The following is a 27,251-nucleotide window of genomic DNA, read 5'->3' as shown; positions in this document are numbered from 1 at the left end:
TTTGTGGATCACTGCTTCTGCAGTGCAGCTGTGCAGTCTTTCCAACTCGAAGAATCTACTGTAGTAATCTACGATGATGATGTAGTCTTCCGAGTTCCAAGTGAACAGATCGGTGGCTATGACCTGCCACGGTCATTCTGGTATTGCATGTGACAACAGCGGTTCCTTGGGGTTAGCAGCTTGTCTCTCCTGGCATGTGCTGCAGGCTCCGACTGCTTCCTCAATCTGCTTTCCCATGCCTGGCCAAAACAGAAGGTCTCTGGCTCTGTTTTTACTCTTTTCTATACCCATATGGCTGGAATGAATCCGATCTATCATGTCCTTTCTGAGCCTTTTTGGGATGATCATTTTCTCTCCTTTAAACATGATCCCGTCTATCAGTGAGATCTCATCCCTGTGGTTCCAAAACTCCTGGATGTCAGGCGGACATTGAGACCTTTTATCCAGCCATCCACTCAATGTGGTCCTTCTCCGAGTGTTGAGCTGAGGATCCTGGGCTGTTTCGTTTCTTATCTCTGAGAGTCTCTGATCACTGACAGGCATGTTGCTGAGGACTGAGTGGATCTGCGCATCCATCCCGTCACATAGTGATTTATCGTGGAACTCTATGGATTTCCGGGAAAGCGTGTCGGCTACCGGGATGTCTTTCCCTGGTTTGTGGATGATGCTGATGTCGTACTTTTGCAGCTGTAGTATCATCCTCTGTAGCCGTGGTGGTGCTGATGCTAGTGGGTTTTTGAGTATGGACTCAAGTGGCTTGTGGTCCGATTCAATGGTTACATGTCGACCGTACATGTACTCGTGGAACCGCTTGCAGCCAAAGAGAACAGCATACAGCTCTTTTTCTATTTGGGCATAGTTCTGCTCAGTGCTGATAAGTCACTTGGATGCGTAGGCGACTGGCTTGCCGTCCTGCAGCATCACAGCACTGGGGCCACTTTTGGATGCATCGACCTGGAGTCGTAGCGCTTTCTTGGGGTTGAAGAAGGAGAGAACTGGGCCTGGTTCTCTAGTGATCAGGTCCTTCATTCATTGAAAGGATCTGTCATGGTTCTTGTCCCATACAAACTCACTGTCCTGCTTTAACAGCTGGCAGAGCGGTGCGTTTATCTCTGACAGGTGTGGGGCAAATCTTGCTAAATAATTAACCATCCCCAGCACTGTTTCCAGTTCTGCCCTGTTCTGTGGGGGCGCCATGTCTTGGACTGCTTTTACTTTTTGTGGATCTGGTTTTAGTCCTTCGTGTGACAATGTGTGACCGAAGTAACTGACCTCTTTGACGCAGATGGTGCACTTGTCAGGGTTCAGTTTTACACCGCTCTCCCTGCTGCGCTGCAGCATGGCCCTCAGGTAGTCATCATGCTCCTGTTTGGTTTCTCCGAAGACCAATACGTCGTCCACAATGGCTGCCACGCCCCTCAGGCCCTCGTAGGTCTCATCCACGCGTCGCTGGAACTCATCCTGGGCTGAGATTATGCCGAATGGCAGCCTGAGGAAGCGGTACCTGCCAAACACAGTATTAAATGTGGTTAACAGAGATGATTCGTGGCTTAGCTTAATGGCCCAGTAGCCTGATCTGGCGTCCAAAACACTGAAATACTTGGCCCCAGCAAGTTTTGTGGTGACATCCTCCAAGGTGGGTAGAGGGTAATGGGGTCTTTGTATAGCCTTGTTGAGGGGTCTGGGGTCCAGACATACTCTGAGTCTGCCTGTCTTGGGTTTTTCCACGACAACAAGTGCATTCACCCAGTCCGTAGGATCTGTGACCTTGCATATGATTTGATTCCTTTCCATGTTGTCGAGCTCGTCTTTGAGTCGGGCTCGCAGAGCGATAGGAATCCGACGAGGTGGGCTGACTGTGGGTGCAACGTCTGGGTTTACATGGAAACTGCATTCACCAGGAAATTCTCCTATCCCTTTAAATACGTCAGCATACTCGTCTAGTATTGCCTGTGAACTGTTGGTTGTCTTGTCTCTTTCCCCCGTCACTGCCATCACGATGCTTACCAGGTTAAGGTCACGGCAAGCTTTCATTGCTAATACAGGTGGGGCGCTTGTGTTAACAACATGGAATTCCAACGTGCAGGTTTTGTCTTCATGTTTGCATTTTCGCTGGCATTTCCCTTCCACATGTGGGAAGAGTGTCTGGAACATGTTGGCTGGAATTGTGTTTGCTTGCGCCCCAGTGTCAACTTTAAACCTCACTGTCTGTGGGGGGGAACCGAGTTGCATGTCTGCATATGCTTGCTCATCATTTCTTCCTTCATTTTCTATGGTGATGCTATCAATGTAGAAACAGTCTTGCTCCTCATCTGTGTCCTTAGTTATCATTTCTATGTTCTCTCTCACAGTGTGTACTGATTTGAGGTGGGCTTTTGTCTGCGAAGAGAGTCTTGACCTGCATGCTCTTGCAAAATGGTTCATTTTCTTGCATTTTGCACATTGCTTCCCTTTTGCTGGGCAGGTGTCTTTATTACTCTGTTGTCCGGCACAATAGCTGCACGTTTTTAGTGTTGCATTAGCGTGTTCTTTTGGTTTCACGCTTCTTGTTTGATTTTCTTGTCTGTGCGGTTTCCTGCCGATGGCGTGCACAGTTTCTTGGCCCCTGGAGTGACCCATAGATTTTAGCTGTTGCTTTGCTAGCTCGTGTGATCGTGCTTTCTCTAGCGTGAGCTCTGCGCCTTGGCTGAGTAGCTTTTCTCGGACGTGTGGCGAGTTAGTGGCAAATACCATGCGATCCCTGACCATTTCATCTGTATTTGGGTACCCACAGTCTTTAGCAAGCAGTTTCAGTTCCGTAATAAACTGTTCAAACGCCTCATTTTCACCCTGCATCTTTTCATGGAACTTATATCTGGCGTAGATTGGGTTAGCTTTAGGTATGATGTAATCAGTGTACTTATCGTAGTACGTCTGAAGCTTTCGGGAGTCGTCTGCGGTGAGTGTCCACGTGTTGTAGACGTCCCGTCCTTTCTCACCGACCCATAGAAGAAGGTAGCTGCACTTGTCTGCCTCCTCCTTCCCCCGAAGAGGACCAGCGAACATTAGCTCGGCGTGCTGCTTGAAACGCCGCCATGCCTCGGGCAGGTTGCTAGAGTCCCAATCCATGCGCGGTGTGGGAACGCCGTAAGCCTCCATGTCTGCGCTGTCCGATGGCGAGGGATTGCGTAGAAAACCGCTACTCTGACACCATGCGTTATCCTTGTCTGTATACCGAGCTTCTTATTAAATGCACGCACACACCAATCTCTGCTCCGATTCCCACTTTATTTCCTATTCTCATTTTTTTTTCTGGGGCTTCTTGCTCGCCAGTGAATTACACACCTTGCAGCAACACAGTGCCATCTCGTGGCTGATACAAACATAGGTCAACATGTTACAAACGCGACCGGAAATGTGGGAGGAATGTGTGAGGAAGTTGTGCCAGACGGAATCTTTGCAAGATGGCAGCTGTCGAGCTAGCGCTTGAAGAGAGAGTCTCCCTTCTCTATTTACTGTGGAGAGCAGAGCAGCAGCGTAAAAGACGTCCTCGCCGTACCTGGGTCCATCAGGTCCTCCAGACGCGTGAGCAGTTTGGTGAGTTTCACCATTTGCTCCAGGAGCTGTCACTCGGCCAGTTTGAGGACCTGCTTTCCCGCGTCAGTCCCAGCATCGCCCGCCTAGACACCAACTACAGGCGCTCAATCGCACCTGCAGAGCGCCTGTCCATCTGCCTGAGGTTAGTAAAAGTGTTTAATACGGTAGTCCTTTGTTGATACCTGTGCTAATATATGCTAAACTATCCATTTATACACTGCTAACATGGATGTGCTATGCTAACAGTGAATGCTGTCAGCGTTTACTGAAAGCAAACTGTGGTACGGAGATGACTGTTTATAATATTTCTAGTGATACTCAGAAGCTCTCATCAAGTCCCGATTTAATTCGATTTATGCTGTTATCTGTGTTTGCAATGACAGCATGGCTGTGGTGTCTATCAGTGTATGCTCTCGGTGTTTGCTGATATCAAACTGGTATTAGGACCACTGTGGGTTAATCTTTGTAGTGATACTCACTCCTTTTTTTATTTAGACCTGGTTTAATTCTGGGATAGTTGAATATTTGTATATAATCACCGCAGACTGTTTTAGATTATATCTAATATATATATCATGTAATTATCCTTATAATTACAAAATGTTTTATGGAAGATTTATGTTTTGTAATTTGTAATTTTTGAATTTCAATAATGTATTTTGTAACTGCAGTACACATAATACTCATTTTAAAGAATTTTGTCCAGGTTCCTTGCCACCGGGGACTCCTTCAGGACCATCGCATTCAGTTTTCGAGTCGGTGTGTCCACGGTAAGCCAGATCATCCCCCAGGTAGTGACAGCCATCTGGGACTGTCTAGTGGATTTCATGGCTGTGCCTTCAACTGAAGACTGGCGGTCCATCGCAGAGGGATTCCAGGAGCGCTGGAACTTCCCTCTCTGCTGTGGAGCTCTGGATGGGAAGCACATCCAGACGAAGGCACCCCCCAACTCAGGATCCATGTTCCACAACTACAAGGAAACTTTTTCCATTGTTCTCCTTGCGGTTGTGGATGCAGAGCATCACTTCCGGACAAGAGGGGCACCTGCTGTGAGGGGTGTGGCACCTGCTGTGAGGGGTGTGGCACCTGCTGTGGTGGAGCCATTGCAAGGTCTGGGTCGTATGGCAGCAAACAACTCCTCCAGAGAGGCTGTCCTGGTGAGGGAGAAATTCATGGCTCACTTCTCGGCGGAGGGAGCTGTGTCTTGGCAACCAAAGGAGTAGCCTGTTTGAAGTCTGAGTGACTTCCCCACAACGGCTCTTTTAAGAGCCACCCACAAACCTCTAAAATTTTCATAATAAATGGAGCTCTACTCCAAAATAAACTAACCTCTTTTTACTCTCTTAAGTACAGTACATCTTCCTATTCAGAAGGCAGAATTTCTGAGTTCTGAGTACAATCAAAGCACCACGACTGCAGTTTTTGTGTTGGATGTAAAAAGCGCACATGACGCTGTGACGTAGGCTAGAATCATGGCGGCGGTCAACGACGGTCCAGGCGTGGGATTTCTCTCGTGGAAATATGCACATTATCTTTTCCTTTCTATTGGTAGGTGGCACAGTGCACTGTGGCAAGTAAGCAAGCCAGAAGACTGGCAAAGTTATGGAAGCAACACATTAACAAGAGAAGTCTGAGTAAAACCAAAGTTACTTTCCCTGGTAACTAGTTACTTTGAAAGTAACGAGTAACTTGAAGTAACTGAGTTACTTTTGATGGAAGTAACTAGTAATGTAACTAAGTTACTCATTTTAAGTAACTTACCCAACCCTGCTTGTTCATCCTCGAGCAAACTGTGGTTTTTTGAATTCAATTCTGGATTTAACAGGAAGCCAATAAAGGGAAGCCAAAAAGGGAGAAATCTGCTCTCTCTTTCTAGTCCCTGTCAGGACTCTTGCTGCAGCATTTTGGATTAGCTGAAGGCTTTTCAGGGAGTTTTTAGGACTTCCTGATAATAATGAATTACAGTCGTCCAGCCTGGAAGTAATACAGTAAATGCATGAACTAGTTTTTCAGCGTCACTCTGAGACAGGATATTTCTAACTTTAGAGATGTTGCGCAAATGGAAGAACGCAGTCTTACATATTTGTTTAATATGTGCATTGAAGGACATGTCCTGGTCAAAAATGACTCCAAGGTTCCTCACAGCGTTACTGGAGGCCAAGGTAATGCCATCCAGAGTAAGAATCTGGTTAGATACCATATTTCTAGGCTTTTCAGGGCCGAGTACAATAACCTCAGTTTGATCTGAATTAAGAAGCAGAAAGTTAGCGGCCATCCAGGTCTTTATGTCTTTAAGACATTCCTGCAGTTTAACTCATTGGTGTGTGTTATCTGGCTTCATGGACAGATAGAGCTGGGTGTCATCTGCATAGCAGTGTAAATGTATGCTATGTCTTCTAATGATGCTGCCTAAGGGAAGCATGTATAATGTAAACAGAATTGGTCCTAGCACTGAACCCTGTGGAACTCCATAATTAACCTCAGTGTGTGAAGAGGACTCTCCATTTACATGCACAAACTGGAGTCTATTAGATAGATATGATACAAACCACTGCAGCACAGTACCTGTAATACCTACAGCATGTTCTAATCGCTCTAATAGGATATTATGGTCGACAGTATCGAATGCTGCACTGAGGTCTAGCAGGACAAGCACAGAGATGAGTCCACTGTCAGAGGCCATAAGAAGATCATTTGTAACCTTCACTAAAGCTGTTTCTGTGCTGTGATGAGCTCTGAAACCTGACTGAAACTCTTCAAATAAGCCTCTGCAGATGATCTGTTAGCTGTTTGACAACTACTCTTTCAAGGATGTTTGATATGAAAGGAAGGTTGGAGATTGGCCTATAATTAGCTAAGACTGCTGGGTCTAGAGATGCTTTTTGAGTAAAGGTTTAACTACAGCCAGCTTGAAGGCCTGTGGTACATAGCCGATTATTAGAGATAGGTTGATCATATTTAAGATCGAAGAATTAATTAATGGCAGGACTTCTTTGAGCAGTTTTTCTAAAAGACACGTTGATGGTTTGGAGGAAGTAATTATTGAAGTTAACTCAGAAAGATCAATTAGAGAAAAAGAGTCTAACTTAACATCAATGGTACTAAGAGTAGCTGTAGATAATATTACATCTGTGGGATGATTATTGGTAATTTTTTCTCTAATGATTAAAATTTTATTTGTGAAGAAGTTCATGAAGTCATTACTAGTTAACGTTAAAGGGATTGTTGGCTCAACAGAGCTCTGACTTTTTGTCAGTCTGGCTACAGTGCTGAAGAGAAACCTGGGGTTGTTCTTATTTTCTTCAATCAGTGATGAATAGTAAGATGCTCTGGCTTTGCGGAGGGCTTTCTTATAAAGCAGCAAACTATTTCTCCAGGCTAAATGATGATCCTCTAAATTTGTGACACGCCATTTCCTCTCCAGATTACGAGTCATCTGCTTTAGGGTACGTGTTTGAGAATCATACCACGGAGTCAGGTACTTCTGATTAGAGACCTTAGTTTTCACCGGAGCTACAGTATCCAGAGTCGTACGTAGTGAGGAGGTGAAATTATTAACAAGATAATCGACCTCTGTTGGGGTAGCGTTCAGATAGCTGCTCTGCTCTATGTTGGTTCAGGGCATTGAAGATGATAACAGTGGGTGGATTATATTCTTAAACTTAGTTACAGCGCTTTCAGAAAGACATCTACTGTGATAAAGTCTACTCTCCACTGCTGTGTAATCAATTATTGTAAATGTAAATGTTATCAGGAAATGATCAGACAGGAGAGGGTTTTCAGGAAACACTGTTAAATGTTCAGTTTCTATGCCATATGTTAAAACAAGATCTAGAGTGTGATTAAAGTGGTGGGTGGGTTCTTTTACATTTTGAGAGAAACCAATTGAGTCTAATAACAGATTAAATGCCATGTTGAGGCTGTCATTCTTAGCATCTACATGGATGTTAAAATCACCCAAAATAATTATTTTATCTGAGCTCAGAACTAAATTAGATATAAAGTCTGAGAAATCAGACAGAAACTCTGTGTAAGGCCCAGGTGGACGATAGATGACTGGTTTCTGAGTTTCACAGCTGGGGTGGACGAGGCTAAGCATCAGGCTTTCAAATGAATTAAAAGTCTGTCTTGGTCTTTCATTAATTAATAGGCTGGTGTGAAAAATTGCTGCCACACCGCCCCCTCGGCCTGTGCTTTGAGGTTTCTGGTAGTTAGAATGACTCGGGGGTGTTGATTCATTTAAACTAACATAATCATCCTGCTGCAACCAGGTTTCTGTAAGGCAGAGTAAATCAATTTGTTGATCAATTATTAAGTCATGTACTAACAGAGACTTGGAGGAGAGAGATCTAATATTTAATAATCCACATTTCACTGTTTTACTCTTTGGTTCAGATGTGGATACTGTATTGTTCTTTCTTTGTAATTGTTTATGTTTAAGTTGTTTGTTGCTGGTTTTTAGTTTGTTTTTTGTCTGTTTGGGAGCTGACACAGTCTTTATGGAGATGGGTTTTTGGGGGGGTAGCAGGAGGAGAGAAGCTGCAGAGAGGCGTGTAAGACTGCAACTCTGCTTCCTGGTCCCAACTCTGGATAGTCATTTTTTGGGGGGTTTAATAAATTTGTCCATATTTCTAGAAATGAGAGCTGCTCCATCCAAAGTGGGATGGATGCCGTCTCTCCTAAAAAGACCAGGTTTCCTCCAGAAGGTTTGCCAATTATCTATGAAGCCCACATCGTTTCTGGGACACCACAAAGACAGCCATGCAAATAAACCTTTGAAATGAATGATATGATATCATGTATCTATTTTGGACCACATCTGTAAAAAATTCCAAATTATATACACAAAGTCATAGGAATCACCACCCCTGTTCATCATGATCTTAATATTTTTGCCCATAAGAAAAACGTCTTGAACAAAAATGACACATCAATATTTCATTAGTGTTGTCACATCACATCCTGTAAGCATCGTCTGTCTGTATCTTTTCTCTGCAAACAAACATTTTAGAGTTGGTAGTTCTATACAGTCTGTATAAGTGTGGTTAATCCAATAAACATTTGTAAGGAGATGGCAGTTACTGTGAATTTACAGCAGTTACACAGTGATTAGTAATAAACAGTCCCCAAAACTTGCATATGATCTTCAATTTGGAATCCATCTACTGACTACCACATAGCAGCTGGAGCAGTCTCCAATGGAGGTGAGTCCACTGCTGCCACCTGTGGCCAAGAACCACAGCCTACTACTAGATTAACTTGTGACACACATCTGCACCTGCTTCTATGATCACATTGAGTAGAGGCTGAGTGGCTGCACTTACACCTGGTGCATTCAAATCCACCTACAAACATGTTGAAAGATGCAATGCCAGCAATGTGGATTGACAACACTAAAAGCAATATTTCTGCTTCAAAATTGTTGGATATCACCCAGAAGGGTTAAATGTGGCACATTATATCCCAAACAGTCTCCAAGAACTGCTAAATAACTTGTACAAGAACAATAACACTGATAATATGCCATTTTCAAGCTGCCAAAAAGTGGTTGTGGCCTATAACTTGTCACTGAAACAATATTTCTGCTTCAAACTTGTTGGGCATCATCAAGAAGGGTTAAATGTGGCACATCATATCCCAAACAGTCTCCAAGAACTGCTGAATAACTTGTACAAGAACAATAACACTGATAATATGCCATTTTCAAGCGTCAAATTTCAAAAATGTTGTAATTCAAAAATAATACAAAAAAAGGATAATGGCCAAATGGAAACAGGTGGGAGGAGATCTGCTTTAACACATTAGGAACACTAAGTAATAGGAAAGTGAAAACAAACGGTAATAAAAATGTCATTCCAATACAGCACTTATTAATTGAAACGAAAACCAAAAACGAATAACAATTACATCCAATTAAAGAAGAAACCACCAGTTAAAATAAACTAACAAATAAACCAGAAACAGGGGGTATAGCGGAAGCTCAACACCAGTAAACCATGGAACAACATGTATATTAATTCTTTTCCTACAGTAACTATAATGCTAACATGTTAGAAAACACAAAATAATTGAATAATCCTACAAACAAATTGCAATCAAAGCTGAACTCTAATGTTGTGAACAACACAGAAACACACACAGCAACACGAACATAAATTAATGAATTAATAAACAAATAAAAAACCAATTTGACGTTGACGTCACATTAAATACACCCTTTCTGCTTCCACAGGAATTATGTGACTAAGTAGCAGCCAGATACTAATCAAATGGACTTGATTTACTGATTATCTGGAAGTGTAAAAGCAGAAGTTTTCACAGTTTGTGTTAAAACAATGCAACAGTCTTTCCAAGAGTGGATTTCCAGTTCAGACTGTGCAGTGCTCAGAGAAACTGCCAAAAGCTCAAATCCTTCAGATTCTGCAGACTTCGGTTAACAAATTCAATGTTTAAGTTCATGACAGTACAGTTAGAAGAAGACTGAACAAATATAACTTGTTTGGAAGTATTAACTTATGAATAAGAACTTCAGCACTCACAATTTCATGTATAAAATCTTTAATATTACTAGATAATAAGAAAAAACAAATGCAATTTAGCACAAGGCTTTCCTCAGCAGTTCTAATGCACATGTCGGCGCAGCCATCCACAAAACACTACCTGGACCTAATCCCTAATAGGCACAGGTGGTAACAATTAATAGTTTGTCAGCATGCAACACTGGCTGTGCACTCCAACCACAGACCTAAATCACTGAAACGTGTACAAAACAACACGCTCCATTAACACTGTCTGAGACACACAGTTGAGCCTGTTGGTTTTCTTATTTGCAAGGGCTGCCAGGAGAAAACCTCTTCTCTATAAAAAGGTCATGGCAGCACAGCTTAGGCATTTAAATAAACCACAAAACTTTTTGAACAATATCCTTTTGACACACCACACCAAAGTGGAGATGTTATAATTTAATAATGCACACACAAGCATATCAGGACAAACACCTCATATCAACAGTGGCAGAGGGGTGATGAATTGGACTTATTTTCACCTGGACATCACCTTCATGGGTACTTTGCATTCATCACATCGACCATGAACTTCTCTGTAAACCAAAGTATTCTAGAGTCAAATATGAGTCCCTCAGAAAATCTACAGCTGAATAGTTGGAAAAGAAAAGAATCAAGGTGGTTCAAGCTGACTAAATACTGTATAATGAACTTAAGAAAACTGTGCACAAACAAGTGCACACAGAACTCAATAAAGTGAAGCTGTAAAGAGGAGTGGAACACAATTTCTCCACAACAATGTGAGAGACTGACAAAGTCACATGGAAAAGTATTACTTCAAGTTACTGCTGCAAAAAGTGCTTCTTTAAGCTACTAAATCACAGGACTGCACGGAGTCCTCTGATGATTTTCCACAGATCGTTCCATAGCAGAGCACAGCCACTGTCTACGTGCTAAATCATTACTATACATAAAAAGAATTCATGAAAAACAACAACAAATCTGCATCAAAAACACCTCTATCATGTTGCCACTGTCTCACTGACACCAAAATGTTGTGACTACACCAAAAAGATGTAGTTCTGATAGAAAGATTGAATTTGTTGTTTCCATGACAGAAAAAACAAATAGCCAGAAATGTTCCCATATTTATTTGATTTGCCAAGCAGCTACTTTAACACAAGCTTAGAACGTTTGTCGATATTTCAGAAAGCCTCTTGTAAATCTTATTTAATTGTGTAACATATCGTACCAAATCTAGCTTTTTCTGTTAGTGTGTGTGTGTGTGTGTGTGTGTGTGTGTGTGTGTGTGTGTGTGTGTGTGTGTGTGTGTGTGTGTGTGTGTGTGTGTGTGTGTGTGTGTGTTTAGGGAGGGCATGCATTACAGGCTGATCAGGAGTCTAAGAATTTAAAAATAAAATAAAAAAAGAACCCTGATTTCGATCAATAGTGGGAATATTCTTCAGGGGTTTCTTCATTTGTTTATTTCATTTTGTTTTCAGGCATTTTCCATCTGCCTCTGATCCTTACTTGCCTTTCTTGTTTCCCTGTGAAACAGAAAATTGCAGAAAGGACACAATTATTTATGGATATCAGGAGGTCTACTACAGAAACTGTTCCTGACATCTCCATAAATACATCACCTGTCTACCAGAACCTTTTCTATATTTTTCTTCATGTAGAAAAACTGAGACATGCTATATAAGATATATCATGGATTAAATATGTCATTAAAAAGCTTTACACTAACAAAAAGCTTCACTCACCCAGACCCACTTAAGAGCGGGTAGTACACGTCATCTTTTTCCTCGATTTCAGCCAGCACAAGTTGGCCATGGATTTTAAAAGCTGCCATTACCCTCTCCAGTCTATAGGCACACTTTTTAGGATCACGGATAATAAAAGTCACAAAAAAAAAACCCATTATAACAGACCAAACAAAAACAACAACAACAAAAAAAACCCTCACTTATGGACATCAACCTAACCCACACACTACCCACTGCTTCCTGGGAGGCCTCCACATGCAGCTGTGTGTGATCAGAGGGACACTGGGGGGTCTCTTGCCTGAGTACTCAGACCCCCCCACTTCCACTGTTGCCCCTGAGGCTGTCCCCCGAAAGGTCATGAGTTCGCCACGAAGGCGATCAATCATTATCTGCTGGTTCACCAGTTGTTCTGTCTAAACATTTGCACAGAGGCGCACATTTAAAGAACAAATGATAACACAGCAGACATGCATTAAATTCATCTTTTAATTTTTTCCCCTGTGGAGCAGGGAAATTATTTTACTGCTATTGTTAAATAATTGTCATCATTACCATTGCATTAATAATATAATCTGGAGTTTATATTGCATTCAGGGGTTGAACAGTGTGTGTCTTTCAGAAAGGCTAAAAAGTCACAGGCTGACAGGAAACAGGCTTGCAGAGAGTTGCAGAAGCAGATAGTTATTTTGAGGAGCAGGCCAGACGAGGCCATTTGAGTTACTAGGTTATTCAAAATGATCATTGCTTTAACAATATACCAGATAGCTTTAAGAAGGCCTTAAGCAGTTATGACTATTTTATACACAATGCATATCTGTGCTTATTTGAGTTGATGTTCAGGTTCATTAATGGTCTTAAGCTTCATCTAGTGAGAGTGTCTAGATGATCCATGCTGAGGGAAAACTAGAACATAGAAGGAATTGCAATACATGCTTACAAAACACTTATATATCAGATCATTTTATATTAAGGTTTTAGTAGAGGTTCTTGGTTAAAACATTTATTTAGTAGAAGACATACACATAGTCTCAGTGAGCTTCTGGTCTAGTGAAAGGTCAGAAGTGCAACAGGTGAATTGAGAAAGAGCATTTGAGGACGAGACACAGACAGTAGGTGAAGAGGTGACACAAAGAGCATGTGAGGTCAACACATACACACATATGAGTTAAATTTATTTAGAGAAGAGGTTACTCATGTCTGGCTGTAACTGCAAAAGTGTCTCGGTAAAAGAGGAACCGTTCCTTGTTGTCTCGGCAAGAAAGAGGAACAAGACAAGAACTGAAAGGTAGACAGGAAGGGCCAGCCATGAAAATAGAAGATGATCTTCTGGGGTAAAAGCCAGAAGATCATCTTGTATAAATCTATGTATAAAATGTATCTGTGACGCATGAAGGGGCGTCAGTAAACAAACCCTGATGCTATAAAATATCTGTTCATGCTTTGATTAAGTCGAGGACTACTGGCTGTCTGCGTACAGAGTGTCTTCCCACACGTGTGTTCATTAAAATCATTGTTTGACCAAAGAGCTTCTGGACCAAGAGTGGTTTGTACTCTCCCTCCTCAATTTTGAACCTTAACACCCCGTAAATAAAATATACTGATTTCTGCATCACAGAGCAGCTCTTTATTGCACTGTTCTCCTCCTCACCTGTATGCGTGATCGCTGCTTTTCTTCCTCTAACAACATAAGGTGAGTTTTCTTCTCTTGAAGGAGTTTCTCGAGTTCCTCTTTTACCCGTCTCAGTTCTGCATCTTTCTGCTCCAACAGTTGCTTGTCTATGTGGAGAGCTTCCTAAGCATACAAAAGAGAAACTGGATAGGATAGCAAGCCTATAAAATTGTACAACTTGGCTTTTGTCTTTGTAAACAGTTTGATCCATTTGAGCCATGCTGCGTTTATTCACATCATCTTCTCATAAGCTCTCAGAGGATAAGATGTTCCAGACAAAATGTTGACAACTTGTAACGGAAACAAAAGAATAACCAATGATATACCCATGGCTTTATTTCTTTCTACAGCCTCAAATCTAAACGGGATGCAGTCATTCTTAGTTTACATTAGCTATATCTGTGGTTTTTTAAAAAAAATCCATATTACACTTCAGTTCTTTAACGGCAATTCCATCAGCAGTTTGAAATGATTTCAGTCTGAATACACTTCTCCTATTCTGAATAGCAGGTATCTAAGAGGGTACAGTAATATATAAATAAAACACCAAGCTCATTTGTTGTTGTTTAATGTGTCAGGCATGTCCACATGTTGGAGACACTAACCATCTTTTACACTTCAAGGCAACCAAATAAAAATATCAGAGTTTTTTTGCTTTACTTTTTATCAATTGATTGTAATCAAAGTGTTTGCGATCTCTTAATGGCAACATCCCTTTTAAAATCTTTTATAGTTACCTGGCATTTTTTTTAGCTCTTCTCTGAGGTTTAATGGAGCAAAATGGTCTCCCTCCTCCTTTGAACACTCCATACGAGTTGGAGGTGAGTGACTGACAGCTCTGAGTCTCTCCTGCAGCCGCTGCCTGAAAGAAGGACTTGGACGGTTCTGAACGTATCGGGCAATGGATGCAAACTGCAGGACGGCCAGGGTCTCAGCTACAAAGTGGTGGGAGGGGCTTACACACGCCACCATTAGCGTGTGGGCGCTGCCTCCTCAGGGGCGGATCTAGAGAAGATTTTTTGGGGTGGAAATTTGCTCTGATTTACTGACATCTTTAGTCTCATCTACAATGACTGAAAATTGTGCACTGTCTTTAACTTCTCGCATGATCTCCTCAGCAACCATTTCAGCCAAACATGAAACAATTTCATTCTGGATGGTTTTACTGGTATACAAAGCATTTTTGGCTTGTTGTTCCAGTCTCCTTTTAACCACAGGATCATGATTGCCTACCATGTTCAACATTTCTAGGAAAATGCTCCTTTTATGTGCCTCCTAATGAGTCACGAAGGAGTCGAGTGATCTTGGGATTACGGTATGGTACGTGTGCACTGCCGGAGTTGTTACTGTGCCGATTTTGACTTCGGTTTGAAAGTGCACGGATAACGTTGCACAGTGCAAACAGGCCTGTGTTGATATGAGCAGACTCTTTCAGTTGTGTCCTGGTGTTCCCAGTTTTTCTAGCACGTTCCGAGCCTGCCAGGTCAACCAGACAGAGCTTAGAGGAGCGGACAGACTTAAAGGAAGAGTTCTTGCTGTTGTGGCAGGATAACACGACCTGAAGGGTGAGGATGGTATGAGAGCGACTGGAGCGCTCGTTCATTCCTGTGGTGCTGGTGTGCCGCAAAGCATTTCCCATCTTTACAATGCTGAGCAGCTCCTCTGCTGAGGTGATAACAACCTCTTCAGCTCCCACCACCACTGGAATCACACAGAGACTTTTTAGTCAATGAAACAAGACTGTTGCTTCCCCTGTAGGCAGACATTCACACAAAATGCCTAATCTCACTGGATCATTTATCATTCACTCATTAAATGAGCTAAAAACAATTTTACATATTATTACAAGTAGGTGCACCACAGAGCCGCTGACTGTAAATGATTACACAGTATATAATATCTTTTGCGGTACTTGTGATTTCTCCAGTGCGCTCTCTCAAACTTTTTATCCTGAAATACATAAGTGTTAATAACATCACAACGGTCTATCAATAGGATGATACTCAGATGGATGGTCGAAAATATAGGACGCAGTTTGTCATCTCTGAAGGTGTATGGTTTCTACTTTTTTATTTCCACTCTGAATACTAAAATATAAGTAAAGTAAAGGTAGAAAAAGTTGATTACCCGTGTTTCCCCTCTCATCTTCCCTGATATGAAGCTCTTTGTGGGTGGTCTGCCGCTGCAACAGGTCTCGTAGTTCCTCCTTGTACACCTCAATGTAGGAAACCTTCACTGTGACATCCACAACATCACTTTCCTTCGTCTTCTCCGCCAGGTATATGAACAGATCCTGGGCTGCACGGTCAATAATTCCCCCCTCTTCATGTATGGAAGGGTTTGGAAAAAGAGAATTACGGTTATGAAGTTAGAAAGTTCAGATGATTAATGGGCCTTAGAGAGCACAAACACTCCTTGAACTTATCAGTCACAGAGTGGTTAAGCTCTGTGTTGGAGCTTAACCACATTTTTTGGTTAAACTTCACATTTGAAGAAAAGCTATCTGGAGCATGTACAAACTGATCTTAATCTCTTTTAGGGCTGTCAAAATTGAGAGCAATCAAAACAACTGCTGTATAATGCCCTCCGCTATCTTTGTTTATAGCATGACTAAAATGCGTCATCGTTTTAGAAAGTCTGTGTTTTCGAGTGTCCACACTGCGACGGGACAGCTCCGTTTTGAAATGTATGCATTTTCGAGAGTGTTTTCCCTTGGGGAAAGCACCGTCTCAGTGTGGACAAGAGGCCAAAACGGAGAGAAAACAATGCGTTTTCAAACAAAAACGCATTAGTGTGGACGTAGCCTCAGTGTGTCCTATACCACCCCATCAGTGGAATCACCTTCCTGCAGGGGTCTCAGACAAATCATCCTCCGGGTACTTCTGGGTAGCTCTTCAAAGATTCAGACATGGCTGTGTTATTATTTCACACATCGTAACACGGCGTGATTGGTAAACAGAAGCCTGTCCTGGAAACCAACTAAAACTAACGTAAAAATACGAACTGTAAATCTAATCTGTCAAAAAAATTGTCAGAGGAAAGTGTTCTTCCTTGAAGATTTGAGTAGTTTTTATTGTATCTTTGGAAAAGAGTAACTCTGACTTCACCCTGAGGTCTAATCTAGTCACTAATCCATCAACAACACTTTGATTTCCTGTGGAGAACACAAAATCAGGAGAGTTCACTGAAGGCTGATGATTGTCCAAGTAGAGAACTTCCTAATGTGATTTTTCTCATGAAGATTTTCCCCATAAACCGCGGTAGCGATGTGGCAATATGTATGCGTGATGTGATCAAAACCAGACTTCCTCTGTGATCCATAAAAGGACCGCTTCCTCGGTGACAGCAGGTAGTCACTCAGCTCCTCCAGCCTGTAGCATATATAAGAGCTTCTCGACCACCAGCCTGAGACATGAGGAAGCATGAAGATTTTGAGCCTGAGTGCTCTGCTGAGCCTGGCACTCAGTTTACTGTGTGCCGATATCTCAGCCCAGAAAGATGCAAGTTTGGCAAAGGTACTATATACCTGACATGTCTGTGGCGAAGGTGGATGACTCCATAGAGAAAGCTCTGCAGGTGTGGGCCAAAGTCACGCCCCTGAGGTTCAGAAGAATCTATAGCAGCATTGCTGACATCATGATCTCCTTCAGCCGCAGTGGTGAGTCCACAAAGCACACAGTAATATTATCCCATAAAGACCAATGCAATCTTAGGTGTGTGTGTTTAGTCTACCCTGATTACCCTCCAACAGGTCATGGTGACGGCAGCCCCTTGGATGGCCCCGATGGCAATCTCCCCCACGCCTTTGGCCAGGCACTTGGGATTGGAGGAGATGCCCATATTGATGATGATGAAACCTTCACATTCCACTCAAACACAGGTGACTCTGTGACTTTGTTCCTGATTACTGCTCAGGATGTGGCCTGACTACCTTAAACTGTGACCTGTGGTTCTGAGTTTCTGCTCTAGGCTACGTCCTGTTCATGGTCGCTGCTCACGAGTTTGGTCACTCTCTGGGCTTGTCTCACTCTGATGACCCTGGCGCTCTCATGTATTCAATGTACTCATACAGTAACCTGGACACCTTTGTTCTGCCCTGGGATCTTAAAGGTATCAAGTCCCTTTACAGTGAGTCTTCACTTCTTCCTTTATGAAAAACTTTCAATTTGACCAAAACTTGTGGTAACACTCTACAACACAGTCTACAACTAAGGGCATAATTTCCCTGTAATTTTATTGAATGGATGCCATCAATTATATTTATCTATAAATAATTAAAAAACACTGTACTTTTTCGGGGTCATATTATGGAGTGACTTAACCTTGGCTAACTTGAAGGTATTTTATTACAAAGTTTAGACTTGCTCTGTCATTGTGAAGCTAGATGGGCCTACAAATGTTGAGTCATTATTTGATTAAGCGAACTTGTGCACTAGTTTGTGCACTAGCTTGTCTGTGATGTCACATTGATGAAATGACCTCCAGGTCCAAATGATGACCCCTAGGGCGCCCGTCAAGCCCGACGCCTGCGACTTGACCCTGGTTTTGGACTGCGAGGAGAGATGCTCTTCTTCAAGGGCAGGAAAGTAAAACAAATCCATGTGGAGCGTTTTTCTCCATGGTGTTGCTGAGATGATCATTTGTGTGTGATCAGGTTCTTCTGGTGTAGCCACCCTCAGCTTGTGACCCCTCAGCAGGCTGTCATCACAAACTTCTGGCCCGACGCATCAGTTATCATCGACGCTGCATACGAGAGCCCACAGTCAGACCGAGTCCTTCTTTTTAAAGGTCTGTGTCCATCTGCTGAAGCACGCTTCATCCCTCCCTCACACAGGTCCGCGATGAAATCCTCTTTACATCTGTTTGCAGGCTGCTGCGTCTGGGCGTTCAGCGGCTATGACCTCGTGACCGGGTATCCTAAATCCATACCCAGCTTTGGTCTACCCACAGCAGTGGAAAAGGATGCCGCCCCCAAATGACCCACAGACCAGGAAGACTCTTTTCTTTGTAGGCAGCAGTTACTACAGGTATGTTCAGGTCACGCCTGGGGAATATCTTGCCTAATCCCATTTCTCTTCCAGCTGTGACGAGGCCAGGGTGGACATGGACGACGGAAACCCCAAACAAGTGGATGACACCTTCCTGGAAATGAGCTCCGGAGTGACAGCGGCTCTGTTGTACAGAGGTGAGCATCTGTCCAGCTGTTTTCAGGGTCTTTGAGCTGTAATGCAGAACAAACAGGTGACGTGTGTCCCGCAGGTTTCTTCTACCTGTACAGTGGACCATACATGTACGAGTTCAGCCAGAGGACGGGGAAGCTGCTCCGTGTGCTGAGGAACAGCTACTTCCTGTCCTGCTTCAAACTCTAGACCCATTGACAAGTTCACACAAAATCCCAAATTAAAGGAGAAGAAGAGCCAATCATTTTTTAATGATTTCACTGAGCTCAGGTGTTTCTGTAACGTCACTGCTTTATAAAGTTTTCAATATAAATTTCCCTGTGGCACAGTCGTCCTTGTTTATTTGCTGCAAGTCAACCTGTGAACATCACACACATCAAACACAAACCAGTTACCGTATTTCCCGGACTACAAAGCGCACCTGAATATTAGCCGCACAAGCTAAAATCAGGGGGAAATCCTGTTTTGTACATACATTAGCCGCACCTGACTAAAAGCCGCAGGTGTTTCAATGTTGACTTATCATATGTAAGAGAATATGCACAAAGGGAATTGTCAGGAAAGAGATGGCTGTTTGGAGACACACCCCTTTTATTAATATTTTGAAAAACAAGTTACGGGTACATATTTGCATAACTTTTTAGGTATATGTACAAGTAGCGGTAATTACAAGTACGAAACATGTACTGTGCTTCATAAATGAGTAACAAATGTAGTACATAACAATAACCTACAGCACACCAGAAAAATAGATTCGGACTACCTTTTAGGCTCAGGTGCAGCGACACGGCTTTAACAAGAAGAAAAGTCAGTCATTCACCACCATCTTTCTCTTCTTCCTGCGCACTAAAACCACCAAAGTCCTCTTCTCCAGTGTCGGAAACGAACAGGCTCAGGATGGCTTCGTCATCCACTCTCGGCTCCTTTCCTTCGTTGTCACTTTCAAAACCAGTGTCAGAGTCGAACACCCTCAGAAGGGCCGTGGCGGTGTCCTCTCCATCATGCAGCAGTCCAGCCCTTCGAAATCCGTAGGTGATCGTGGATGTTTTCACACTTTTCCACGCTGTCAGAATCCACCAGTGGAGTTGAGCATAACTTGCTTTTCGCAAGTTTATCGCTGCTCGTCATCCACGCCTCCCGCTGAACGCGTAGCGCTACTTTGAAGTTTGTTTTTCGCGCTACTTGTACGGCACTATGTTGCCTGGCGGACGGACATGTGACCAACATACCACTCTTGAACCCCGATACTGTGTGTCTGATCACATGCCCTTCTGCCAGGCAACGTAGTGCCGTACAACAGCGGAACAAACAAAACAAATCACCTTACGATATCACAAAAATCATGGACAATCCATAGAAAAGCCGCACCTGACTAAAAGCCGCAGGGTTCAAAGCTTGTGCAAAAAGTAGCGGCTTATAGCCCGACAATTACGGTAAATACATCATGTCTAGGTGTGTTACAGCCTGAGGTGGCACAGGTACACACTACGGTATTTAAGGGACAAGTACAACTTTACTTGAATAAAGGGGCAAAAATACTTAGAGTACAAAACCAGTACCTGTACGTTTCAGGTGATACTCATATCAGAATATGGTAACACAAACTTTATTTAAACTGAGGGTCTGACTGAACATCTGTATTTACTGCTGCCTCCACACTTGGACAGGTAAACGAGAGTGTACAGTGGGGTTTGGCAGATGGAAGAACCACAGAACTGGTAGTAGTGGTGCATCATGGGAAAGAGAGTCAGTCAGAATTAAATTAATGAAATAAATAAAAGTTTGTTTTAGCAGGTTGGTCAATATGTAGAGTGGAATGAGAGTGCCCTCTCCTGGACCTGTGAACAAACTGCAAGCAGCTGCTGATCTTACTTTGAATGGAAACACTGAGTTTGAACCACACAGACAGCCAATGAAAGTGAAGCTGGACAGGTGTGAGTCACACCTGTGGGTAACCCTGGGACAGGTGACAGAAACATCTGCTTTCATATGTCGGTTTGAGGACTCACAGCTATCTTAGAGACAGGAAAGTAATGCAGTGCTTTTACATAAACGCTGTAGTTGTTTGTTAATGTCAGTGATGTCATTATAAAGAGCTCATCATTTAGAGCAACAGAAGGTGTGATCTGATCAGAGGTTTAAACCAGCTGTGCGCACATCTGTTCAGGTACAAAGTGTAGCAGCGACCATCTCCTGTTGTGTCCTGAGCCAAGCTTCAGGTGAGTCTGACTAGAGGCTCAGAAACAGGAAGTGAGCTGAGAACTGTTACTGTTACCAGAATTGTATTGTGTAGTACTTTACAGTAGTTAAATACTGTACTAGGATCAGTTCAAGTAGAACTGAAATAAAAATGGCTGCGGTTACAGAGGAGTGTGATGTCTGAACAGGATAAAACTGATGATCTTCACTGAGTGTGCTCTTATTGCGTGCCTGCAGGAAGGCTAGTGTTTGCTGTTCTCCAGAAAAAGAACTAGAAGAACTGCAGGTCTGAGTAAAACAGACCTGCAGTTCTTCTAGCCCTGACTGGCCAGTTGATGGTGTGCACTCTACTGAGGTCACATTTTGGGATTGCCAGGGATCGCTCGAACCCCCACAGCCGTTACTGAGGTCACATCAGTCTGATGACCTGCTGATTTCGATACCTCAGCTTCATATCTGTCACTGACTCTGACCACCTGCTCCCTCTCACCTGCCTGTCATAGCCTGTCTCAGGCTGTGTGATGTCATCAAAGTGCGACAGTGAAGACTGATCTGCATGATTTTATAACAATACTCTGAGTGAATGCCGCTGCTGCTGATGAAGATGATGTTATGGTCATTGACAGCAGCGTCCATCTTACTCTCTCTGGAGATCAGGCTGGAGATGATGGAGATGATGATATACAACATCAGTGACATTATCTGTGACATCAGACAGCAGGATGAAGTTTATGTAAGATGAAGGTCTGACTGTTGTGGGTGAGCTGTGGGTGATGTGATACTGATGCTGATCCAGGACTAGCTGAGCTCAGGTACACGATGAGATGCAGAAACACTGAAGCACCCCAACACCTGCAGGAGGAGTTACTTTATCAGGTTACTGAGGAGGACTGAGACATCGCCATCATGAAACGGACCATCGATTATTCATGTCTGACTGATCTGACATCAGTCAGAGGAGCAGCTGAGCTGGATCGTTGCTGCTGATGATGAAGTAACCGTAGATACATACAGGTAATAATTACTTTATTTACACAGCTCCAAAGCCACAGTCTCCTCGGTCTGCTCTAATGATTCACTAAATAAGGCTACAGAGCGTGCTGCCTCTTCATTGGTCGCTCTTTAACGTTTGTCACGTGTCCTGAGCTGGACTCGAACCCGCGCTCTCCGGCTCTTGTCAGCAGATGTTTTTAAATAAAGTTGGACTGGGAACGCCTTCCTCCTCCTCCCTCCTCCTCGGGGCGGAGCGCCAGCACTCCTCTGAGGAGGAGTCTGTCTCCTCCTATAAAGAGGATCCCCGCTCCTCCTCCTCCCTCTTCTTTCTCCTCCGGCGGATCCTCGCGGTTCCTCTTCATCATGGGTTTCGGTGACCTGAAGTCAGCCTCCGGCCTCAAAGTGCTCAATGACTTCCTGTCCGACCGCAGCTACATCGAAGGGTGAGTGCCGGGAACCGCCGTAAAGCGGGAGAAACTGCGACCCAAAATAGCCGTCATGTTGGGTCCATGCTGAGCTAACAGTTAGCTGCCTTGATTAAAGCGCTAAAGAAAGGAAACCGGAAAGGGGACGGTAATCTGGCGCGAGAGGTGCACCAGTCTTGGAAGGAGGGGTAGGGTCCGGGCCGATGCCGTTTTTATTCACTTCCGTTTGACGTGACAAGCTGTTAGCTTGTTAGTCCGTTAGCCGCATGCTGCTAACGGCTGCGCGCCGCGAGGCTGCGCGCTGACTCACGTGGACTGAGTGAAGTCCTGCACCTGCTCTTGGAGTACCCCTAACCAAGGTCATGTGTTCTCTTCTCAGGTACGTACCCTCCCAGGCTGACGTGGCGGTCTTCGAAGCTATTTCGGCTCCGCCCCCTGCTGACCTGTACCACGCAGTTCGCTGGTACAACCACATCCGGTCCTACCAGAGCGAGAAGAGCAGGTGAGCGCTGCTGACATCATGGGGTGAATACCGGTATGCTGGCGGCAGCAACTAAGCCCCGCCTCCTGTTTTAGTCTTCCAGGTGTGAAGAAGCCCCTGGGTCAGTACGGGCCCCTCGGAGTGGCCGACACCACCTCAGGCTCCGCCCCCACCACAGCCAAAGACGAGGACGATGATGACATCGACCTGTTTGGTTCAGATGAGGAGGTGAGGAGGTGGTGATGTCACCATGACGCTACAGTGTCATGGTCACTCTAACCTGAGTTTTGTTTGACAGGAAGATGCTGAGGCGACCCGGCTGAAGGAGGAACGTCTCGCCGCCTACGCTGCCAAGAAGTCTAAAAGTAGGTCCGCCCCCCTCGCAGCCAATGCATAATACAGACTCTGTGATGATTAACCAATCACCATCTTTCGGCTGACGCCTGATGGACGCCTTTTCTGCCTGACGAGTCCCACCCTCGCACGGCTCGTGGCTCGCTCAGTTTCCACAGTAACTAACCACTCCCCTGTCCTGCAGAGCCCGCAGTCATCGCCAAGTCTTCGATTCTATTGGACGTGAAGCCGTGGGACGATGAGACTGACATGGCGAAGCTCGAAGAGTGCGTACGCAGTATCCAGATGGACGGGCTGGTGTGGGGCCAGTGTGAGTACTACTGCATACACTACTACACACACCACTGTGGGGTCAAAGTATTACACACAGGGTTGGAGTCAGTATTTGGATAGATGGGCTGGTGTGGGTACTGCACAGAGTAATACTACTGGTAGCACTGCAGTAGCATTACAGTAATCATTGTACCAGATGATGTGGTGGTAGTAGTAGTGTCTAACACTCGGAGCAGTAGTGAGGTACTGATCAGTACTCTGTCAGTTCAGTCATTGATAACGCTGTGATCATTGATTATAGATGAGTACTGATGGATCAATGGAGCTGATCAGTTATTGGGTGGATCAGTATACCTGTGACACCTGAAGTAATGATTATATATCATTACAGGCTAGGGCTGGGCCATATCATACCGTTCACGGTAATGCCGGTATAATGTTGGGCAACAAAAAGAAAATGAAATATCGCGATAGAATATGGGAAAAACGCGCATGCACAGTGCCTTTGTTTTCATACGCACATGGTGCCAAAAGCATGACTGAGAATGAGAAGGGCGAAAGTTGGTTTGTAAAAATGCTGCAACCTCAGTGGTGTGGAACTGGTTTAGCTTTCGTCCGTCAGATACACAACAAAGCACTATTTTTGGTAGAGCATGCTAGCGGGCCGTCGTTATTACCATGTTGTTTGGAAAATACGGCACACTTAAAATCAGTCCTTTGATTCTTCTGAAAATCGACAGAGCCCCTTATAATCCCGTGTGCCTTATGTATGAACTCTGGTTGTGTTTACTGACCTCGAAACTATTTTATGTACACGGCGCTCGAAAATCTGTCAAATGTTTCAGTACGACTTTGCTAAGCTACAAAGTCGCACCGCTTGATGGATTGTCGGAGCATTACGGCTATCGTAAGCGGAGCGATACGTACTGTGCTTTGACATTGTGTGTGTGTGTGTGTGTGTGTGTGTGTGTGTGTGTGTGTGTGTGTGTGTGTGTGTGTGTGTGTGTGTGTGTGTGTGTGTGTGTAACCTCTTAAGTGTTGTGGACATTATACATGGTTATGCTGAGGATATGTCGGCCAGTTTCCACTGGAAATGCCTTTTGGTTAAACTGTCAGCGAAGAATTTGCATTTGCACTGTTAAATATTTATATAACTTTGATGCACATAAAAACCGGCTGCTTGTTGAAGTGAAAATACTACCACAATTCTCCAAAATCCTAGAAAACCTGTTTAATAAACGATTAGACAAATTCTTAGATAAATATAAATTACTCTCTGACAGTCAATATGGATTCAGATCAAAAAGATCAACATCTCTGGCATTAATCGAATCAATTGAGGAGATTACGAATGCTATAGATCAGAAACAGTATGCAGCTGGAGTATTTCTGGATCTCAAGAAAGCATTCGACACAATCAATCATGACATATTAATTAATAAACTGGAACGGTATGGGATTAGGGGGGTTGTACTGCAATGGGTGAAAAATTATTTAAGTGACCGGAAACAATTTGTGAAGCTGGGTGTCCATTCCTCATCATGCTTGGACATTGCTTGTGGTGTTCCACAAGGCTCTGTACTGGGTCCAAAATTATTTATTATTTATATAAATGATATTTGTAAGGCATCTGATATATTAAAATTAGTATTATTTGCAGATGACACAAATATTTTTTTGTTCTGGGGGGAATCTAAAGGAGCTGCTGGATACAATTACTTCAGAAATGTGCAAAATTAAAAAATGGTTTAACAGGAACAAACTATCGCTAAATCTAAGTAAAACTAAAATTATCTTATTTGGGAATTCCCTTAGAAATGCACAAGTGCAGATTCATGTAGATGGTGTGGAAATTGAAAGAGTACTTGAACATAAGTTTCTTGGTGTGATTATAGATGATAAATTAAACTGGAAGTCTCATATAAATCATATACATGACAAAATTTCAAGAAGTGTCTCAATCTTGAGTAAAGTAAAACACATTCTGGACCACAAATCACTCCACATTCTCTATTGTTCCCTGATTGCACCGTATTTGAATTACTGTGCAGAGGTTTGGGGCAATACTTACAAATGTTCGCTATCATCAATCTTTATATTACAAAAAAGGGCCATAAGGATAATCCATAAAACTGGTTACAGAGATCATACAAATCCACTATTCTTAAAATCAAAAATTCTAAAATTCACAGATCTGGTTCATTTTCTCACAGCACAAATTATATATAAAGCAATAAATAACCTGCTTCCTGACAATATTCTAAAAATGTTTTCTAAAAGGGAACGGGGATACAATTTGAGGGGGGAATTAAATTTAAAACATCCTCGTATCCGTACAACATTAAAAAGTTTTTGCATCTCTGTGTGTGGAGTGAAGCTGTGGAACAGACTAAGTAAAGATATGAAGCAATGTCCAAGCATGGCGCAGTTTAAAAAGCGGTTTAAGGATATGGTTTTTACAGGGTACAGGGAAAAGGTAGAGATTTGATAGGGTGTTCTTGTCTAATATTCCTTGAGGTGTTAATGGGGTTATTGAAAATGTGTATGTGTGTGTATATACGTATGTATGGATAGATAGAAACATATATGTGTATATATTTAAAAAAAAAAAAAAAAATTACACATAACATATAATGTAATTGCAAGGAGGTATTTCTGTAGTCTATTGATACTAGATAGTGGAAAAGGGGTGGGATTAAATAAGCTTATGCTTCTTCCTGCTCCTTTTTGAACATGGACGTTATTTGGAGTTGTGGTTGCTCGTTTTCCTTTTGTTTGCTTTGTTCATTTGTCTCTTTTAATTCTATTTTTTTTTTTTATACTTTTTCAACATGTTCAAAATAAAGATCAATCAAAATACATTGTTTTTATTTTTATTTGTTTTGCCCTAATAAAGTTGTGGAGTTGTAAAGTATTTTGTCTCGTGTCAATTATATCGTCAGTTATAGCGTTATTGCAAATTTTTGAATGTATATCGTGATAAATATTTTTGGTCATATCGCCCTGCTCTAGTACAGGCTCATTTTGATGTTCTGAACTGTTTATTGATAATAGGTTATTGATCAGAGTGGGTGTGATTCCTGTAGACACGTACGTGTGTGTGTGTGTGTGTGTGTGTGTGTGTGTAAGTGTAATATTGATCAGGCTCACTGATGATCTAACTCACCATCTTTCGGCTGATCACTGATGGACTCGTATTGATCTGAGAGCTTCTGATCACTGACCAATAACCCGATGGCTGCAGCTTGTAGTCACTGATCGATAACTTTGCTTAATCTGTCCTGCAGCCAAACTGGTTCCCGTGGGTTACGGCATCAAGAAGTTGCAGATCAACTGTGTGGTGGAGGATGACAAGGTGAGTGGCCTGTTACTGCTTGTTGATCAGGTGTCTGTCAGGTTGATTAGATCACCTGTGACACACCTGCAGCAGTAAATGCTGTTACCTGTGTGTGAGCTCACCTGTGTGATGTCACCTGTCTCAGGTGGGCACTGACATCCTGGAGGAGAAGATCACGGAGTTCGAGGACTTCGTACAGTCGATGGACGTCGCTGCATTCAATAAAATCTGAAATAAAAGCTCTGCACCATACACTGTGTCTGACTCACCTGTACACACACTCACACCTGTGGTTAAGGGACCTGTAGCACTGAGCAGGTGGAGCTCAGGGGTGCTTTCAGGTAAACTCAAAGGTGATCCTAAACTCAGGTGCAAGTAAGCCTAAGATTAAACCACTAAGGCTACGTTCACACTGCAGGCGAAAGCGCATCAAATCCGATTTTATTTTTATTTTATTTTTGACCCTATGCGACCCATATCCGACCATGGTAT

The 27,251-nt window shown here is 43.1% G+C and overlaps 2 protein-coding genes and 1 pseudogene across 4 annotated transcripts in view; 2 read left to right on the top strand and 1 right to left on the bottom strand.

Moving 5' to 3' along the window:
• ebpl (EBP like) overlaps window positions 1–14,399 on the bottom strand; it is a 46,722-nt gene extending 32,323 nt beyond the window's left edge. For both annotated transcript variants that reach the window (XM_080883511.1, XM_080883513.1), the window contains exons 1-2: window positions 14,255–14,399; window positions 13,497–13,640 (exon numbers count right to left, since the gene is read on the bottom strand). In XM_080883511.1, the coding sequence (XP_080739637.1) occupies window positions 13,497–13,535 (39 nt within the window). In that variant the 5' untranslated portion in view covers window positions 13,536–13,640; window positions 14,255–14,399. The remainder of the gene's footprint in view (window positions 1–13,496; window positions 13,641–14,254) is intronic.
• Window positions 14,400–17,015: 2,616 nt separating this feature from the next.
• LOC308397613 (collagenase 3-like) lies at window positions 17,016–18,886 on the top strand (annotated as a pseudogene). The gene is made up of 8 exons: window positions 17,016–17,175; window positions 17,269–17,397; window positions 17,487–17,634; window positions 18,023–18,138; window positions 18,172–18,305; window positions 18,387–18,544; window positions 18,599–18,702; window positions 18,777–18,886. The product of its transcript is annotated as a collagenase 3-like (transcript).
• A 3,287-nt stretch (window positions 18,887–22,173) lies between these two features.
• On the top strand, window positions 22,174–27,011 carry eef1b2 (eukaryotic translation elongation factor 1 beta 2). Its single transcript, XM_080881925.1, has 7 exons — window positions 22,174–22,332; window positions 22,694–22,816; window positions 22,891–23,023; window positions 23,094–23,160; window positions 23,334–23,459; window positions 26,710–26,777; window positions 26,905–27,011. Exons 1-7 carry the CDS (start codon window positions 22,253–22,255, stop codon window positions 26,989–26,991), a joined length of 684 nt encoding a protein of 227 aa, XP_080738051.1. The 5' UTR covers window positions 22,174–22,252; the 3' UTR covers window positions 26,992–27,011.
• Window positions 27,012–27,251: the final 240 nt, after the last annotated feature.

The sequence above is a fragment of the Rhamphochromis sp. 'chilingali' genome (genome assembly GCF_963969265.1).
Source record: "Rhamphochromis sp. 'chilingali' genome assembly, chromosome: 5".
Classification (NCBI taxonomy): domain Eukaryota; kingdom Metazoa; phylum Chordata; class Actinopteri; order Cichliformes; family Cichlidae; genus Rhamphochromis; species Rhamphochromis sp. 'chilingali'.
Note: the sequence above shows the minus strand (reverse complement) of the source record. Positions and strands in the feature narration are given on the sequence as shown.

Coding starts and splice junctions, on each gene's coding strand:
- eef1b2 (XM_080881925.1), top strand. CDS start 22,253: ATGGGTTTCGGTGACCTGAAGTCAGCCTCCGGCCTCAAAGTGCTCAAT. Junction 23,024..23,093: donor TGTTTGGTTCAGATGAGGAG/GTGAGGAGGTGG, acceptor TTTGTTTGACAG/GAAGATGCTGAGGCGACCCG. Junction 23,161..23,333: donor CGCTGCCAAGAAGTCTAAAA/GTAGGTCCGCCC, acceptor CCTGTCCTGCAG/AGCCCGCAGTCATCGCCAAG.